Genomic DNA, 20125 nt, shown 5'->3' with positions numbered 1-20125 from the left:
TAAACCCCTCACATTATTTAGCTTTTTTAATTTTTATTTCTCAATTAAATATACATTTCTGACCCCCCAGTGTTGCTTCTATTATAATGAAACTGAAAAATAAATTATGATAAATGTAATTTATTATTTCCACATTTCTGATGCATTTTGGTGAGTGTTTCTGACCGTTAGGACACACACACACACACACACACACACACACACACACACACACACACACACACACACACACACACACACACACTCCCACATCAATAACAGTCGAAACAAGATGGCGGCCGAGGGCGAGTACGAGTCGATCCTGTGCGTGAAACCCGATGTCAACGTTTATCGCATCCCGCCGCGCGCTTCGAACCGCGCCTACAGGTAACGTGGCAACCAACGGTCGTTAACGGCTCTTCAAAGATGACAGTTTAAACGGCGGCGTCTGGCGGTGCAGAGGGGACGGAGGGGAGGGAGGGGAGGGGAGGGGGGTTACACTCTCACTGCCAGGATCTTTGATTACAAAGCACGACTGGGGAGGGGAGGGGCGGGTGTTCATCTTGTGTGTGTGTGTGTGTGTTAACGGTTTGAGTTCGTTTATCTTTGTCTCTCTCTGTTGTTGTTGTTGTTCAGAGATGTGACGTCATCGTGCCGGGGACGATGCGGGCGGGTTGCCAGGACAACCGCACTTTTGAGTGACAGCTTGGGGGGTCAATTCAACAGGGAATAAATAATATAAATAAATAAATGAATGAATGAATAATAAATAAATAAATAAATAAAATAAATAAATAGAAAAAAATAAAAAAAGCTACATTTTCAGGGTTTTCTGATTAAATTATATTATTATTATTATAATTATTATAGTTATTATAGAGTCAAAGAGATTATGTCTTATAAACAATAATAAAATACACATTTTGATCCATATGTGATCAGCTACATTAAAGTAAAGAGTAAATATGAATATTAACCCACTTTTTATATTCATACCAAAGCCGATACATTAATAAATAACTAGTTATGTATGGTAACGTTTGTTTAAGGTGGTTGATTCCTCTTCTTTACATCACGAAAGGACCTTAAAACAATCAAAATACCAGATACTTTGACCTCTTTAAGCTTTTAAAAATCCTTAAAATAAGTACAATACTGGATACTTTCACCTGTTTAAGCCTATGAAAAATACCTTTAAAATACCAGATACTTTCACCTCTTTAATCACAAAAGATACTTTGACCTCTTTAAGCTTTTAAAAAATCCTTAAAATAAGTACAATACTGGATACTTTCACCTGTTTAAGCCTATGAAAAATACCTTTAAAATACCAGATACTTTCACCTCTTCTTTACATCACAAAAGGACCTTAAAACAATTAAAATACCAGATACTTTGACCTCTTTAAGCATCTAAATAATCCTTAAAATAAGCACAATACTGGATATTTACACCTTTTCAAGCCTATGTAAAACACCTTTAAAATACCGGATACTTTGACCTCTTTAAGCATCTAAAAAATCCTTAAAATAAGCACAATACTGGATATTTACACCTTTTCAAGCCAATGATAAATACCTTTAATATACCAGATACTTTCACCTCTATATATCTCTGAAAGTCTTACAAATGAAACACAAACCTTGCATCTGTTATGTGGCATCACAAGTAGAGATGACTTCATTTCTTTAAGGGTTCATAAATCTAAAGAGCTACAGGTGTAATTGAAGATTTCTTTGAGTAATACATGTATTAATCATCTTCCTGAAAATATGATATGTTTTGAATCATTTACAATGATACAAAGCTAAGATTATGTTGATTTTAGCGTTCTGTCACTTGACTAATCAATAGCATCACACATACTCTTGTTATAATGTTCTTTCAGATGATCAGATGTTTTTTTTCCAAGTCAAAATCAAGAGTTAAAGTTATTTTTAGGGTTTCCATTGTAAAAAAAAAAAAGACATTCTTTGTGGAACGGATAGTTATATAGTTAATTTAAGTTAAGATTTCAGTTAAGATCAATGATAATGCCAATCAATTTCCTGTTAATATATCCCACAAACGTCTTGTTTGTCTGCAGGGCAGCGGACTGGAAGCTGGATACTCCAGACTGGTCCGGTCGGATGAGGGTCACAGCCAAGGGCCAAGTGGCGTTCATCAAACTGGAGGACAAGATCTCAGGTGGGACTTTATTGTTTGTTATACATTAAAATGTTATTACATGACACTAAATTTCTCTCCCATTCCAAAAGTTTTATTTACTCCCGGAGTGAAGCCAATGCGGAAGTGTCTTAAAGCTGCATTCTCTCTCCTGTCCATCAGGGGGCGACTCCTCTGGTTGTATAGAAGTCTATGAGAAAATGACTCTACTTCTCTCTTGATTTATTCCCTCAGTAAACATTGTAAACATGAGTTTATGGTCTCAATCTCTAGTTTCAAGTCTTCTTCAATACAGCATGATGTTCATTTAGTAAATGATGCTCCATTTAGAGTCAAACAGACCATAAAGCAGGGGATGCTTAAGGCGGGCTGTAATCCAAGATGGTGACGGCGAAATCGCCAAACTCGAGCCTTCAAAACAGCAGTCCACAAACCAGTGTGTGACGTCACGATGACTAGGTCCACTTCTTAATATTTTTCTCTCTTGTCATTCCCCCTCGTGTCCTGTAGGGGAGCTGTTTGCCCAGGCACCGATTAATGAGTACCCCGGTGCTGCAATGGAGACGGTCAGCGACTCCAGCCGGTACTTCGTTCTGCGGATACAGGATGACAACGGTGAGGATGTACATAATATGAAAAATGACCACGAAGACAACCTGTCTGAAGGCCCCTAAATCCCCTTTAAGAAATTGGATTTAAAGACATTCACAGTTACTAAAACATCATCTTTCGTCTGCAGGTCGCAGTGCTTTTATAGGAGTCGGCTTCGGGGACCGAGGGGACGCTTTTGATTTCAACGTGGCTCTGCAGGATCATTTCAAGTGAGCAGTGCCCGGGTTGTTTCACAGCAATGAATACAGGACTGAACATTAGAACATTGCAGGCTTCCAAAGTACTGACGGTGTCTTTATATTTCCGTCTGTAGCAGTCCAAGCCGAAAGAAGACGCTTTGATATTTACAGCACTTTACTTTACTAGAAAGCTGCACGCTGTAGTTTTTCCCTGGAAACTGCTGGGATGCGTTGTTTATTTGTGTATCTGTGCTGATGGTTTTGTTTGTGTGCGTCTCTGCAGATGGGTGAAACAGGAGAATGAATTCAGTAAAAACGCTCAGCTCGGGGATTCGGGACCTAAACTGGACTTGGGCTTTAAAGAGGGACAGACCATCACACTGAACATAGGGGTAAGATCAACAAAAATGTCCAGCTTTTTATTACAGTTTCTGATTATTTTGAAGACAATTTCACAGTTGCTAAGTAACAGTATTTGAGTCCTGTGGTTTTATAGTTAAATTAGCCTAAAAGGAGTCAAAACAAATGAAAAATGACACATTCATTTAGGTTTTTTAGGAATAACTTCATGCTGCCTATAAAACAAAAACTCTCAATCAGTGAGCATTTCATTTGTCATCAAAAGGCATTTGGTTTTGTAGCAGTCTAACAAAAAACACTGGATAAAACACAAGTGAATTAAAAGCTAAACTAAGCATAAACATTCCTTAACTTCATGAAACATCTGAGAGACTTCATTTTACATTTCTCTGCCCTTTAGCAAGGTAGAAAGAGGGACAAACCCCGCCCACAGGGCTCAAGCGGGTTTGGACTCCTCCCACCACCACCTGGAGGCAAGATAGCCCCGCCTCCTCTGTCAGGCCCATCCAATCACAACGAAGCCCCTCAGACGGGCAACATGGCAACAGGTATGTCAGCATGAGTGAGTGGGGTTCAAATATCTCTCTGCAGCTTCTTTCTACAGGAATGACCTCATTTTTTAATCACCGTGGTAATTAGTTGCTCGTTAAATGACTCGTAATGTTTTAGAGCTTCAGGCTGCAGAAAAATGAAATGTGTGTCAGTTTATGAGCTGCTTTTAATGAGTTTTTTCTCCGTCAGCCTGCCTGTTGGAGCTGGACAGTAGTAACTCGAACACAGTGGTTCAGTCAAACCCTAGTTCAGATCTTTGGGGAGACTTCTCCGCTCCTGCAAGGTGATTTCTTGTTATTTACATTGTGCATTCCAAAAGTATATGGATGTAACTCTAGGAAAAAGTTATTTTGGGGATCCTGTTTTGGGGTTTTTGGGGGGATAAGACCTGAATCACAGTTTATATGAAAGATGTTGGAGGGGGGCTGAGGTCAGGACTCCTTTTTAAACTACAGATAAACAATTCAAATATAAATAAATTGGTAAATAATTGTAAAGGACAAAAATAAATCGCAAAGATCTCCGTTTTTTTTTTAATTTTTGGCGCGACATGTGGCTATTATCGGTAGTTGCAGGTGTGTTTTGGATCTCACTTCCCAGAGATTTTTCCAGGGAATGTTTAACAGATATTTACTTCTTAATAATGCAAATGCAAAGGGCTTTCATCAGAGAACCAAAGGCCATAAATAGTTAATATTGCTATTAATTATTACTTTAAAGGAACTCGAATGAAATTGTTAAAAAACAAATGGAGAAGATCTGAATAATGTCGAGTCTCTGAGCAGCAAAAGATCTGTCGAAATGAGTGTCTATATTCTTTTGGCCACATCATGTAAATATTTGTTTACATACATTTTGTGCATTTTACACATTTACACAAATTTGAGTTTAAAGTGGCATGTTTTTAGTTCATTTTGTTCATGGTTCAGTATTGTTTTGTAGTTGCAGAAAGGAGGTCATAAGATGCAAAACACTGCTATTGTCCTTTTGAATAAAAGATAAAAATATATGAAAAACTAACATCAGTTTGTGTGTCTGCAGCTCCGTTCCTCCACCGTCACGACCGCAGAACGACGCCGGACAATGGATCCAGTTTTGAGTCTCCGGCTTGTCGCGTCGGTTGTGACCTCCATCTCACCTGCATCTGTGTCCGTAGCTTCCTGTGCATCACACAGAGTAACACACACACACACACACACACACACACACACACACACACACACACACACACACACACACACACACACACACACTGATCCCAAAGCAGAGATGTGAAACTCCACAGAGCTGTAGAAACAACTATTTCAGTCAGAAAGCATCATGGGTCTCTTTCAAATATTCTTGACAGGAAGTGAAGCATTAATCAGTTTTAAAAGCCATTACATGAAAAAAGCCATTTCCCCCCCAAAAGAGATATTAAAGGGCTATGTGTGACGTCCTGAGTAGCAGGTTTTCCTCTTTGAAGTGTCGCATCGCCTCCCCGGTAGATGGCTCTCTGTTCAGAGCTTTATGCTTTCTTTCATGCAGCAGCTCCCCCTGCAGGATGTGCAGAGTGCTGCATCTCAAGAAAAGTTCTCTCTGAAACCTGCTGCAAAGAGCTGCAAATCTCTGCTGAAGTTAAGGCTACTTTAACTGTAAGACAGTTTCTTTATTGCTCTTAAATTGGCACTTTCTAATGAATCATGACTTTCCTGAATAATTTGCAAATGACAAAAACTGTCTTTCTAACTTATTTAGACATAAAGCCTAAAGAAAGAACAGTTTGAGTCACTTAATACATTTTTTTTTTAAAGTAATTTGCAAGATTTAACACTAAGAAAAGTATGTTTTTTTTAGACTGAACAGGGGATGAAATGACTCCCATCCTCACACAGTGAATGATGGAGTACGGCCTTGTCCACATGTCTCAAAGTTACTGTATTTAAAATGAATGAAAATGATTAGATTAGCTTTGCATTATGAGATATGAAAATTGATTTCAAATGAATGCAGATGCAGCCATTTGTTTTATATCCCTTTTATCTATATTTGCCGCCACTGGAACCAGAAATTATCCATTGCACAGTATTGTTTTAAGATATGTTCATAGAAATATATACATGAGGCACATTAACGTTCCTGTCTGCCGTATTAAATCGATACATTTTATTGTTTACAATGTGAAATCATATTTGTGTTTACTACTGGGCGGCTTATTTTGTTGTAACACTGACATAAGTTGCCAAATCCAGACATGTGTTCCTCATTACTGTCAATTATTTGACATACTTTTGCTGCACTTTTTTTTTTTTTTTTTTTTTTACAAAGAGTAGAATAAGCTGAGAATAAAACATAGATTAGCGACAGGCGTCTGCTGGCAGTTAATTAAAACTACTTAAATACTTGAGATGCCTTCCTCACCCTAATCAATTTTTTCCATTTAAAAAAGAAATCCAGTTGGATACAAAACAAGGAGGTAAAACAGAGCAGCCTTAAGGCTCATTCCTGAGAACATCAGAGAAAAGATGTAATTTGGAGATGCATGACAGCTCCACCTTTTGCATTAAATATGTTACTATGTCCACAAAATGTACATTTAGACGCTCCACTTCTGCAACAGCCGCTCTTCTGTTAAAGAGAAAACAGAGGAGTTTTGAGAGCAGTGAAAGTGGAGTGTGATAAAGTGCACATTCATTTAACTGCTTCTTTATGTTTGTGAAATGACCATGAAGGACAGATCTTGATAAACGGTACAGGAGTTTAAAAAGTTTATGCGAGTCTGAAACAGTTCTGAGGTTTGAAAGCAGATTTAGACAATCTGAGGGAAATATTTGGAACTTAAAGGAGTAGTTTGACATTTTGGGAAATACTCGTATTCGTCACACACTTTTTTTTTGCTGGAAAATGGAAGAGATGATCGTTTTCAATGTCTGTGCATTTTGATGTGAAACTGGAGCCAGGTAGCATAGCTTAGCTTAGCTTAGCATAAAGACTGGAAACGGCTAGCCTGGCTCTGTCCTAAAGGAACAAAAACAAATTCCTAAAATGTGGAACTATTCCTTTAAAATATTTTAATACTGACGGAGTTTAACTAAGTGAATGGACCAACCTGATGTGGCTTATTTCAGACTGTAAAATGAAATAAAAAAAAAAAGCTATTTTACTGAAACTATGTACACTGTTAAGAGATTTGAACACAGAAAGTCTGAAGGCGGGAAAAACTAAACGATTGTCTTTCTTCAACAGATGATGAATGTCTTAATGGCAGCAAATGATATGTTAGTTTGTGCAGAAAAAGGCTCGTGGCTGACTGTGAATTCAGTCGGCGTTTACAGGACTTTGACATATGAAATGTTATAAACATTTCTCAACTGTGAATTAATTTTGTTTGCATACATTTTTTTTTTTTTTTAAAGGTTTTCTTGTGATCAAATCACAGGAGCTGTATTAATTGACATTAAGATCGAGGGCTGATTGGTGGTGACATGTGTGTTGTGTTTACATTGCTCGTATCGCTGGCTGAAATGTATAAAATGAAATGTCTCACTTCTCACTCATTCCACTCTAACGCTTTTGATTTATGATCAATTTAATGAGAAAGAGGCAATAAATCCTTTCAAAGGACGTGTGATGTCTTATTATTATTATTGCGGCGCACAAATGCAAGATTGTACCAAGTATATACATATATATATGTCTAATTACTAGTCAAAGTAAGTCCTAATATAAGTCAAACATTTAACAAATAACATTTCTGCGGGATATATGGGTGTGAATATCTAATTTATAGATCTCCTTTTTTGTTGAAAGGACTAAATATTACATCTTATTTAAAGAAATCTTACCAAGCAACTTTTTTTTAATGTATTATTTCTTAAGTGGACTTTTTTCCAGTGAAGTTGTAATAAATTAATTTAATCATTCATCCTTTAACCCTGATTTCACCTGAATTATTAAGACAAGTGGTTAAAAGTGACAACTTTTTGTCATATTGAAGTACTTATTTCCTCAAGGAATTTATTTCAGTTTCCTCTCCACTATATTTCAGAGGAAAATTGTGTCCTTTATAATACATTTTTTCCATATTTGGCACCTATTAAACCAAAACATGTGATATGTTTATATTATTTATTAGCAGATATAGAAATTCTTACAACTGTAATGTCAAACCCAAAGTTATTTTGATAGAAAATCAATTTTTCTGTGGCACACAGGGTTTTCTGGTCTAGAAAACATAGAATTTATTTTAGTTTAACTTGTTGAAAACTACAAATTTGCTATTGTTTGTTATATTTGTTGTACATTCCCAACAATCAGAACAGTTTGGCCGCTCCTGAAGTGGTGGAAAAACACCGCTCTCTCACTTTAAACAGCTGGAATCAAACTTGATTTTGGACTTTTTTCAGTATAACTGAGTTTGTTTTGTTTGTTTGATTGTATTACCACACATACACATGTTTTAAATGGTGCCCATGTCTATTGCATGGCAGAGAGATCATCACCATTATTCACTCTGTGAGAAGCTAGTAAGGTAAGTACTACTATTGCGTTAAGGTCAGGACATGAGCTCATTGAGCGGTAGCTTTTAGCTCTGCTGACAGACAGAAAGAGAGAGCGACAGACAGCTGGACGTCCGGATTCACTGAGAGGGCGACTCCAGGAAAACCAGTGGCCTCATCTGGAACCTCATTCATCTTCCTCTCAGTTTTCTCATCACCTCCCTTCAACTCCGAGGACATTTTAAGTCTTTTGGTTTGAAAGTAAAAGTGTGTTAGCACCGACTGACCACAGGTCTGTAGGGCTTGAACTTGTGTGTGTGTGTGTCCGTCTCCTCTTCCGAACTGGGTCCATTCCTCGTCTGTAACCCACACCGAGCGCCACATCCCTCCAAAACGCCATCACGCATGTCATTTTGATGGATTCATTTGGACCCTCGTTGCAGCCAAACACACATTCAGGACTTTTAATACACTTGATATCCCTGCATATCCCACTAAATATTCTCTTTCCCTTTTCAGAGAACTTATCCCATCTATCACCATCAGTGTGATTTAAAGGTTCAACATACAAGCTGTGCAATACTCAAAGTATAACATGTTTTCTTTTTCAGTCAGTCTGTCTGGTCTGGTAAGGGTCGGACAGACAGTCAGAAGCACGGCCAATACACTCCTAAAGACTTTGCGCTAATCTTAGCCGAGCATCTCTTTCAAAGCTACGTATATCAGCACTTCATAAAATAAATACTCGAGTACATTTCTTTTTATTTGGCCTGAGGTTGTGATGAGAAGAATTCGGAGCAGGTGCCCAGAGAAGCTGTCGAGGTCAGAGAACAACATCACGTATCTGTTGCAGGAGATCCGTTTGCCTCCTTGAGATCCAGAAATCGTTGCCAGTCTGAGTTCAAGTGCTGCTCTGAAGCTTCGACGCCAGCAGAACTCAAAGACTGTTATAAGTAAAAATAGTTGCTTTGTAGCCACATTGGTTGCAGAGTTTTGGCATTTTAGCGCCAAATGCCGACGTTCGGTGTGTCAGGGACAGTATGTCAGTTTCCCCTCGTTACATGCATAATGTCTTTTCAAAATAAACTCCCATATTCACAGAAAACATAAGAGTTTCTGCTTTCATGCATATTCAAAATAAAACGTACAACACAGGTTATCTTTGTTTAAAGCTTTACTCACACAACAAAAGTACTTCTTCTAACGAAAAAGATAAAATTAATTGTCGAAATAGGTAAGTTTCTTATGTGTAAAATAATGGTTTTTTTGCAACAAAATGACGGCAAAATAAGTCAAAGTTGACTTGGTTTCACACAGGACAAGAACAGCAGTCTCCTGTGAAAGTCCTGTGTTTGTTTGACCACCCGGTGAAGACTTTCTTGCTCTTAAAACTACATCAGTTGCTCAGATTTTCTCATCATGAAACAGGTGAGTTTACATTGGAGTCAGTTGAAAGCCTGGTGCGTCTTATACAGATGCTAAATGTTTGCAATGACCAAGCATCGCTATTTGATGAGTTTTGAAGCGCTGGTTTGTTGGTCCCGTCCACTTTGGTCCAGATTGAAATATCTAAACATGCGGTGAAATTTGAGGATGAACCCTTAAAACGAACCCTAAGATGTTTTGTTTTTTTTGTCAAAGAAAACCCTTATAGTTAATAAATTCACAAACATGAGTTGCCATGTTATAACTTAAGTTTTGCACAATATTTCTACTGGTTATGTTAAAAAAGCCCTGCGTGTCAAATAAAACCCACAGTCTGCCACACTTGTCATCTCGACCTCTTCATAAAATCCTCTGCCAACTTACATGATAATTGAAACCCTTCATAGTAAGTGCATTAGTTCTCATTTTTCCAGCAGCACCTGAAGGCAGCACAATAATTAGAACAACAGCTACTCGGTAGGTATGTGACAACAACATGCAGACTTTTTATTAGCATGCACTTGTCAATTCCTCTGCGGACGAATATAAGACGACATCCCATCATGTCATATTATGTTGCACTCTGTGACGTCTGAATTCATTTATTTATTTAATGACTGCGTTAAGAAGATATATTCATGATCCGTCCTCTTGTCAGCTCCTGGCCTTTCTTTTGCTCACTCTCTCACTGGCACTTTGGCAAACGCACACACACACACACACACACACACACACACACACACACACCAACACACATAGCGTTAACGCAACATATCAGGTGAAATGTGAGGAGTGGAATAGTTCACAGTCCAGCGTCCTCCTTCCCTCGGCCCCTCAGACCTGCTCCCCAAATACGATACGATAATCAAACTGTCTGCCTTTAACAAGCTCGCTAATTCATGAGTTTGGGTTTAGGATTGTTTGTAAGACAATTTTGACGTTCTTCCTCCTCACGGATTATCTCTTTATCTCGACTTCACTTTAATAACATCAAGCATTTGGTGTTATTATTGTGCATGGGAGGCTGGAGTGATTTAGGGGCTGCAAGGTAAAAGCAGATAATTGAGAGGTCAAAGGTTAGAGTCACTTTTTGCTTTAGTGACACCTCGATGGGATGATTTAGGTGGAGTTGTGTGAGTCAGGGGGCCTCATGGGAAGTCTACGTGTGTGTGTGTGTGTGTGTGTGTGTGTGTGTGTGTGTGTGTGTGTGTGTGTGTGTGTGTGTGTGTGTGTGTGTGTGTGTGTGTTACGGAGTACATAACCATAAATCCTGCATTAGTGTCCGGTCATGACATGTCTCCCATTGGACTAAAACCAAGCCGTAAAGACATATTTGAAAGCGCCTTTTAAATTGGGTTTATGTGTTCATATAGTAGTATTTCACTGCCTGTGGGTGAACAATTGTCAGCTTTCCAGTAGCTAAAGAAACCAGCCTTGTTTTTAGCTTTGCAACCATGTACAATTTGAGTTTGTGGTGGAAAGGGTTTCACAAGCAAACTTTTATTGGAACTTAAGGTATCATAGAAACTAAAAATGGAGTTACAAGGTTGCATTTGGTGAAACTCGATATGCGGATGACAAATGTTGAGTTGTCAGTGAGGCCTTCAGAGGGATCAGGTAAACGAGGACTCATCTTTCCTCAGATTTACTGAATTTAAACTCACTGTGATGTCTCAGATTAAAGCACTCTCTTTTAGTTCTGACAAGATAATTAAAAATGGTCAAAATAAACAATATAATAAGCTTTAAACAAAGGTCAAACTGTTCTGTAGAAATATAAAACCCATTGGGTTGTTCTTCTATTAATCTGCTGCAGTTTATTTTTTTGCCTTTTGTTTTCACTCCTGCTCGTTTTTTACGACTCCTCTTTACAACTTTCTATTAGGCTGGGCAGCGGCTCAAGCTTTTGCGGTCGCCCTTTGACCTCAGCTTTTTCTTTTCACAAATCAAAGTCAAAGATCAAATGTTTTCTAGCAAACAAAGCATACTATATAGCTGCTCCTGCCTCTGTTGCAGTCTAGGAAACAGGAGACTAGGAGTAAAACATCTTCTCACAAAATGGCATAAAAAAGAATGCTATGTTCGGTCTGAACTCCTGTTTTTGTGTTCATGTCTGTGTCAGAGGTCGATGTGGTTCAGTGTGTGCTGAAACCCACCTCTGCAGCAGGCGTCCAGCTGATTGTACTGAGAAACAGTGTGTGACTTGGCTTCACTGTGAGTCTCAGCGTAGTGAGCTGCGAGCCGCGGCACATACATGGTGCTGAAAGGTTGTAGTGTCAAATTTACGACAGCCAGTCTATTTTTGAAAACATCTGGGGAAGCTCTCCAGCTGGTCCTTAACCGTGTGCGTGCAGCCATGTGTGTGCATGTGTGCATGTGATTTGCATTGGCGTATGATCTCAGTAGGACATCATTGAGGTAAGGTCAATGTACTTAAAAGTGTTTAAAAATCAATATTTCTTTGTGATATTCAAACTTTTCACAAAAAAGACTTTAAAAAAAGAATAACTTTATTGCATTGAAATTATATTTTATATACTGCACATGTCCGTAGTGCAGTACACTTACATAAATAAACATACATTGTGTCAATAACACTTGGTATTGCAGTTATTTTTGCCATGTTATATACAGTAGGCAATTTGACAGCTGCAGTGCGTCTCACATACATGCTGTGCATTGATAAATAAATCCATGGAGCTGTCCGTGGTGCTGAAATAGCAGACATTTAAACTGCGACTATTTCTCTGAAATCACCAACTGGTTATATTGAATTTAATACATTAAATGTAATAAATGTTAAATATAAAGTTTGAGAATACGCGGTTTGTCTTTATTTACAAAGTGCTGCAGCATCTTAGGCTAGCAAGCTAAAACACAAAAACTAGAGTTAGCGAAAAGTGGCTCGCTGCCAACAATGTTTACGTTGCTAACAAACATTACAAGCGCTGAAATATATGCATCATATAAATATTTACTTTCAGAGAGTGCCTTTGAATAGGTTGATTTTTCTGTGATATGTATGCCCTTTAAACTCTTTTAATATTTGAAACCGTGTCAAAATGTTTTGTTACTGCAGCTCTTAGTCTGCTGGCAGACGTGTTGATGGCTATAAAACTACTACTGCAGTCTATATACAGTTCATAACCTACTGTGATGAAAACGCTCTTGACCCAAATATAGATGCAGAGCACTTTGGGTTGGTATCTTTTACAAGGACACGATAGAATTACAGCTATCAATTATTATTTTTACAGCACTAGTACACACTAATAATTCAGCAAGAATATCATTTTTGAAGACACTTTATATCTTATTTTTTAAGATACATTTAGTGATAATAAGGTTGGTAAATTGAATAAAAATATTGTTAAAATAATGTATTAACTGCCAAAAACAAATGCCATCATCAGTAGCTCTCGAACCATTTGAAGAACAGCGTCTTTTCGGAAAATATATTGTTCTAGTTTGTTTTAAAGCTTACATATGTCTCTGCAGTTGGGTTGCAACAATCATTTTGCTGTTGATTATTATAATTTTTTGATTAATTTATTGACCAATTAAAATGTAACAAATAAGTGAAATAACAGAATTTAACAGATCCTCAGAGCTTAGTTTTGTCTGATTTCAGTAAAAGAAAAACAAAGAGAAGCTAAATATTCTCAAATTGGAAAAGCTTGAACGAGAGGATCTTATGACATTAATAGCTTTTTAAGGCCCAAAGGAATATATTGCTAAACTATAAACTAAAAACAATATCAGTCAGATTTAATAAGCTAAACCTTAACATCACATATTCTTTATAAAACACGTGTTTTCATGTAAAAGGTGACGAGTTGCTTCCTTATCCTCCAGTGTTCTCCTTATTTTGCCTCCTCATCTCTCTCCTCTCCCCTCCTTCTCCTTCATGCTCCTGATCGCCCCTTTCCCTCGGCTCTTCTTCCTCTCCTCCTCCAGCCTCGCCCTCTCCTTCTCCATCACCCACTCCCCTCCGAGGTAATTCAGCGCCACCTCGGGTCGCCCGCGGAGCCGGGGCATCGGGTGGAGGAGCGTCCGGAAGAAACTCCGGGCCAGCGGGGTGAAACATGCGAACTGGGGCGCCACTGGAGGCCCGTCCTTCGTTATAAGTTCTGCACCGATTAAACCGCTCTCGCCCTGAGGCTCCGCCCACACGTCCAGTTCGTCGTCGAGGCCTTCTGCGCTGTCAAACCACTCCTGATACTTCAGGTATGACCGGCAGTCGCTGGTGGTTTCGGCCCACGGGTGGCTTCCGGTGAGCATGGCGAAGCTCAGGATCCCCAACGCCCAGCTGTCCGTGCTCGACTCCACGGACGCCCAAACTCTCACCTTCTTTTTCCTCTCCTTGTCCTCTTTAACGCCAGCCTTCGTGTCGCTCTCGCTACTCCAGCTGTCCTCGTTGCTGCGAGCGATCTCGGACTCAGGGGTGCAGTAAGGAGAGCTGTACCAGACCTCTGGGACCCTGGTGCCCACGGCCTTCACCTGGTGGAGAAAATTCATCCATTTGTCACTTTTCTACAACAGAATGCTGATTGCAAATACAATATAGTCAATAGAATATGATAAAAAAAGAAGTTACATGCTCCTGTACATTGATAGATATTCTTTAAACCCTGGACTGTTTTTGCATCTGCAATCTTCATCTTCTTTATTTCAATGATTTGGGCAAAGTCACTGCATGGCTTTCAGGATCGTTCAGGATCAAACGCCAGCCGGGCCATTTTTATCAATATATCCAACGTGCTGTTACCAACGCAACCAAACCCTTCTTGCTGGAATGACAATGATGATGAAGCAGTAAACTTAACAGTAAGCCTCACTGACTAAACTAAACAGAGACAGATGGAATTCCAGCACCATAAATCCCTCACAGTTGAAGGTCAAGGGTGAAGCAAGTCAAATATTCCCTGGGACTGATAGTAAAGTTCTGGGTAGTCCTGAACTGATGATTGTGATCGGTAAGATTGTATGTATTGCTATGATTAAAGGATTTACATCAATTTACCTGGAAAAGAAAGAAAATAAAAGATATCTGCTAGCTCTAATTGGTTGGTCACTGTCACATGTCATGCGGTGCGTGCTGCAGCGTTCCAAAAGTTGAACTGCTTTGATGTCGCGGGCGCAGCCGTCGCTACCTGACAAACGGGCACTTTGGAACGCTTGGACACCGCGATGGCCTCATTTACAACAATGGATTTGAGGGCCAGAAATGCGACATGTGAACGACCCCTTCTCCTGTCAAATCAATCTAAAAATAAACCAATCGTCCATGAGCTTTAGAAAGACAACCCTGAAGATTCTCTGCAAAGTATGTTTTCCACTGACCATGCCAAAGTCTCCCAGTTTGACCCAGCGGCAGGCGGAGTCGCACAGGAAGACGTTCTCTGGTTTGAGGTCTCTGTGGACGAAACCGAGAGAGTGCAGGTGGGACAGAGCGCCACACAGCTGGGACACCACCCGCTGACAGGAGTCCTCCTCCATACCGACCTGGGGAGAAGATGAGGGGCGATGGATGTGTGAGCCATCTGCGTCTAACCATGTCACCAAACAAATCTGAGCACAACGTGAAATAAACCCACACCTCAGGCAATATGACGTCGTAGAGGTCGCCAAAGAGGCTTGCTTGCTGGGCGAAGATGTAGTGTGAAGGTGTGGAGTAGGCGATTCCCAGCGCTCTGGTCAGAGACGGGTGAGTGCAGAACGACAGAGAGAGGTTGTACTCCCTCAGGAAGGAGAAGAGAGACGTGGACTCACGGGGGAAGAACTTCAGAGCCATCGGAGTACCTGAAGGACACACGGGACAGATGTTGACATAGGTCTTCATGTTGGGTGTGTAGAAGCGATAATGAACGATAGTTTCTCCCCCTCACCTCTCTTCCGGTGTACAGCGAGCATGACTTTGCCATACGAGCCTTCACCCAGCAGCTTCAGGACCTGGAAGTGCTCCGATGTGTCCAACGCTGTCAGAGACTGAGCCGTCAGGTGACACATCTCATCCAGAAGCTTCGTGGCAGCCTGAGCACACACAGAACAAAAAGACGACATTAAATGGTGTTTGAAGCAGAAGTTAGATTACTATCAAAAACAAAAACAAAAACCAGGACGCCTGCACTTTATCCAACATGATCAACAAGAAGCCTGCCAATTTTACAGTGACATTTAGCATGTCATCTCAATTATTTAAGCTCTTTCCGTGTGATTTAACGTCCTCATTCCTAACTCATCACAAAGGGACGCACAACTTCTTTTTTTGGTTTAGAAAAAGATCATGGTTGGTGTTAAAATAAGGACATTTGTTCAGTAGGCTGGTATGCGTGAAAAGCCACATATGGACGCAAGATCGCAGTTTGATGTGAATTCAAACAAAACTGCTTTGTTGGATTCAGTGAAAGTTCACGATTTTTGTAACAATAAGGATGTTTTTCACAATAAATTAAGTTACCGACTTAAATTATGTATTCAGCATAAACCCTCACATATGGTTGCACGGTCACAATTTTAAACAAATAGTTAACATTGTGAGCTCAAACAAAGCTACTTGGTTAGGTTCAGGAAAAGATCAGGGTAGAAGTTAAAATAAGGGTGTTTTTCACGTTATATTTAGTTTACGCAGTTTTAAACACGTGTGATTGCAAACAAACTGTTTGGTTAGGTTAAGAAAAAGATCATGGTTTTTGGTTGAAATATGGATGTTTTTTATGTAGTCATCCAACCCGTCCTCCTCCTGAACACTTTCTTTCTTGCGCTTAATACTATGTCAACTGACTTCTAGAGCACTTGCTCTACACATTTATAGCCATGGCATGAAATGACACACGAAAATACAAGAAAAACGTGTGCACAAAATGAGTTTTATCGTTTTTTGCTAAATGTGAGGCAGCCATTATTTATGTGATTTTTCACACCTACAATGAAGAAAAGCCTTTTGACACATCTTGTACATGGGATGTTTTAATAAGGTCATCGAGTACATACATAAGTAAATAACTAATGAGAATAATAAACCAGAAGTCTTTATGTAACATAGATAAACAACATTTTAGAGGTTAACATGCCTCTGCGGAGAGTGCAGCTCTTTGGAATGCAACACAACTGCTGTCGTGATGATTGTCGCTATGGTGATGCTGGCAACACTGATCCAGGGGTATAAACATGTCTGTTAATAGCCTCCTGAAATCCTTTTCACACACACACATTCTGATCTTTGTTTTTGTCTGCTGGAACGTCGCTGTTTCCACCACAGCTGGCACCCTCGGGTCCTGGCTGGGATTTGGTGTCACCGTAGATTCAGACGTTGGGGCAGCTCATTACCGCTCATTAGACAACAAGTCAGAGCTGCGAATGTGCTGAACACAGATACTGTGAATTCCCCGCTGAGCCTCCGCTCATACTTAACAAGCACAAACACCAGGACTCACAACATTTCTGACACGTTTTAGGATCAAATGTGCCGTTTTTTTTAGCTAGAAATGTAACATTTGTGAAATTTAGGATGTGCAAAAGGGAGTGTTTTTGCTGCAGGATATGATTCATAAATGTACAGTTTGAATTGAATCAATAAGGATTTCTAAAATCAATTATCTGACAGATATTTCCCTAATTTGCAAATGCAATAGAAAAAAATCCTTAAAATGACCAATGATGATTGCTAACAAAGAAAATTTCCTATACAAATATTTTGCGTAGCAGTGAAAGTGGAGTATACACTTCAGAGCTTTGCCATGTGGTCGATATCCAATCCATATGTGAATACATTTATAGTGCTGGTGGTCTCAGAGGAAGCTTAACTCGGACCCTCTCAGAGTTTACTGTGCTCTAATTACTGAACTATTCAGGTCAGTCGGAGAAAGGCCAACATCTTGATTTTCTAAATTAAAACTTGACTTGAAATTCCATTTATATGAAGTGTGACATCTCAAATATTGTCACTTATTTTTTAACACTTTTGTTAGTAGAAATTTTGTATTTTTTTTTAGAAATACTGCAAATCTGAAAGCATAGTCCAGTTTTCAGCTCTGTGACAATACATTTCATGTCTACATTTTTAATCCTTCAAAAACAAAAAATCCCCAAATTTAGAAAACATGTTTTTTTTTACGTATCTGTATTCAGATTCTATGGCAAAAGAGTGAAGAAAAAAATAATCAGATTTTACTGATGCTGTGAATAAAATAAAACAGCCACACATAGAGAATAGCTAATGCATTAAGAGTGGGTCTGGTTAAGACGAATGTCAAAGGAGGTGACGCCGGTCTGATCCCTCACAGAACAACTCTGACAGCTTCACTGTGGGGTGCCATGTTACATAACACACACAAACACACACACACAAGGTTGAGCCTGAAATGATTTATGTGTGTGTATGTGTGTTAGAGATACATGTTCTCTTCTACATGGAAATTGATCTATGTGGACCACAAACAACAGTGTGATAAATGACATGATCATCTGCATACAGTTAGAGCTAAAGCAGGTAAAATGAAACCAACGTACAAATATTAAACAAATACTTGAGCGTCAGGCTGCTTTTCCTTTCACTCCTAGTGCTTTTAAAAATACATATTCTACAATTAATTTCAGTATAATTAAACAGCATCTACGTAAATTATGTGAATGCAAATGATTTGGGACATTAAGGATCAAACATTTAAGCTTATAATTGTGCTCAAGAATTAGATGATGTAGATGATTTTATGTAAAATCTCCAGTCCAAATATGTTCATACAGTATCAGTGTGTTAAATGAGACATCAGAGCCTCAACATACCAAAACATCCTGATGAATATTCTTACTTAATCAAGTGGTTAAAGCAGATCACAATAAATAGAAACATTGTCTAGTTTCTAGACGAATGACCTTAAAACAGTATTACAATGTATAAATCTGATTGCACCCTAAAATAATTGTCATCAGTCCAAAATGTTTCTTAAAACATTTAACTGATGATATGATATGATATGATATGATAAGGCAACAAAAGCCCATTTTGACTGTTTGAGACAAAACAAACAGAAATATGAAATGTTCACAATGCACTTCATCTAAAATCGTACAGTCCAGGTTATGACATATCTGTCTCTGAGATGTGTGTAGTTTTCATAGGGACTTTTAGAAAGGGGTTCCCATGAAACAAGAGGTAAATGAGAAATTGTTTGTTTCCTACAAACGGAGTGAACTGACCCTTTAATCTACAAAAGGTTGCATTGGGAGAATCCCTGCAGCAGCTTTGACTTACTGTCATTCTGCAGCTGTGGTTCGGTTCAGCGCCGTTGATCTTCAGTAAGAAATCTGTCCAACATAAATTCTGTTGATTTAGACGATGCACCTGTTAGTTAATCCTCCACAGATCCTCATCGGCTGCTCTTCTTTCCACCTTCTGTACAAAACACTGTGTGTCTCAGTCTGCTGCAGAGAGAGTTCGGTTGTAGTTTGCAGTCGGTGGAGAAACTCTAAACAGTGACCGACGAGCTTGTTGGAGGATTTCATATCTGTCCTCACCTCTACTCCTCCCCCCCGTCCTCCCCCTGGATCCTAGTGAGTGTCATGCATGTGTGTGTTCTTTCTACTTCCCATCCCTCATTTGATTATTAACTTCTTCCTTGCTTCCTTCCTTCCTACTCTACCTCTGTGTGTGCTCTGTAGAGGGATCCTAGTTAGTAAGTGTGTTTATGTGCATGATTGTGTGTCCCAATCTTTGTGAAGACCGGTGAGCATGTTTTTGATCGGTGTAAAAGCCTAAAAAAGTGTTTTTGTGTATGTTTGCATGAACTGTGATTTATCGTCATATGCCCAAAACTGCAGTTCCTCAAATGGCCACTTGAGGCTGGCTCCAAAACATAGACATTACATTACATTACATTACAGTCATTTAGCAGACGCTTTTATCCAAAGCGACTTACAATAAGTGTATTCAACATAGGTATTCAAGAGACTGTATATACAGTATAGACTGTATATAAGAAGTGGAACGTAGTCATCGTGACATCACCGATTGGTTGGTGGACTGCTGTTTTGTAGCCATCGCTATCTTGGATGAAGGCCGTCGCCATGTTATGTTTTTTCCCAACCACATAAGTTACGAATGCGGAGAGACGCCGTATACATCTCTGGTAGGGCAGTGACCTGTCAATCAGTGTGTAGCCACGCCCTAAAGCATACCCTGCTTTATGGTCTGTTTGACTCTAAATGGAGCATCATTTACTAAATGAACATCATGCTGTATTGAAGAAGACTTGAAACTAGAGATTGAGACCATAAACTCATGTTTACAATGTTTACTGAGGGAATAAATCAAGAGAGAAGTAGAGTCATTTTCTCATAGACTTCTATACAACCAGAGGAGTCGCCCCCTGATGG

At 39.2% G+C, this 20125-nt stretch overlaps 2 protein-coding genes across 2 annotated transcripts; one reads left to right on the top strand and one right to left on the bottom strand.

Moving 5' to 3' along the window:
• The first annotated feature begins 271 nt into the window (after positions 1 to 271).
• Positions 272 to 5025, top strand: necap1 (NECAP endocytosis associated 1). Its single transcript, XM_054605611.1, has 8 exons — positions 272 to 366; positions 2066 to 2166; positions 2656 to 2760; positions 2885 to 2966; positions 3220 to 3328; positions 3697 to 3844; positions 4038 to 4131; positions 4890 to 5025. Exons 1-8 carry the CDS (start codon positions 272 to 274, stop codon positions 4945 to 4947), a joined length of 792 nt encoding a protein of 263 aa, XP_054461586.1. The 3' UTR covers positions 4948 to 5025.
• Positions 5026 to 13627: 8602 nt separating this feature from the next.
• si:ch211-171h4.3 (serine/threonine-protein kinase SBK1) lies at positions 13628 to 19790 on the bottom strand. Its single transcript, XM_054606614.1, has 5 exons — positions 19758 to 19790; positions 15640 to 15784; positions 15351 to 15553; positions 15095 to 15256; positions 13628 to 14251 (listed from the first exon to the last, which is right to left on the bottom strand). The coding sequence occupies exons 1-5, from the start codon at positions 19788 to 19790 to the stop codon at positions 13628 to 13630; spliced, it is 1167 nt and encodes a 388-aa protein (XP_054462589.1).
• Positions 19791 to 20125: the final 335 nt, after the last annotated feature.

Source organism: Anoplopoma fimbria, chromosome 10, assembly GCF_027596085.1.
Source record: "Anoplopoma fimbria isolate UVic2021 breed Golden Eagle Sablefish chromosome 10, Afim_UVic_2022, whole genome shotgun sequence".
In the NCBI taxonomy this organism is placed as follows: Eukaryota; Metazoa; Chordata; class Actinopteri; order Perciformes; family Anoplopomatidae; genus Anoplopoma; species Anoplopoma fimbria.
Note: the sequence above shows the minus strand (reverse complement) of the source record. Positions and strands in the feature narration are given on the sequence as shown.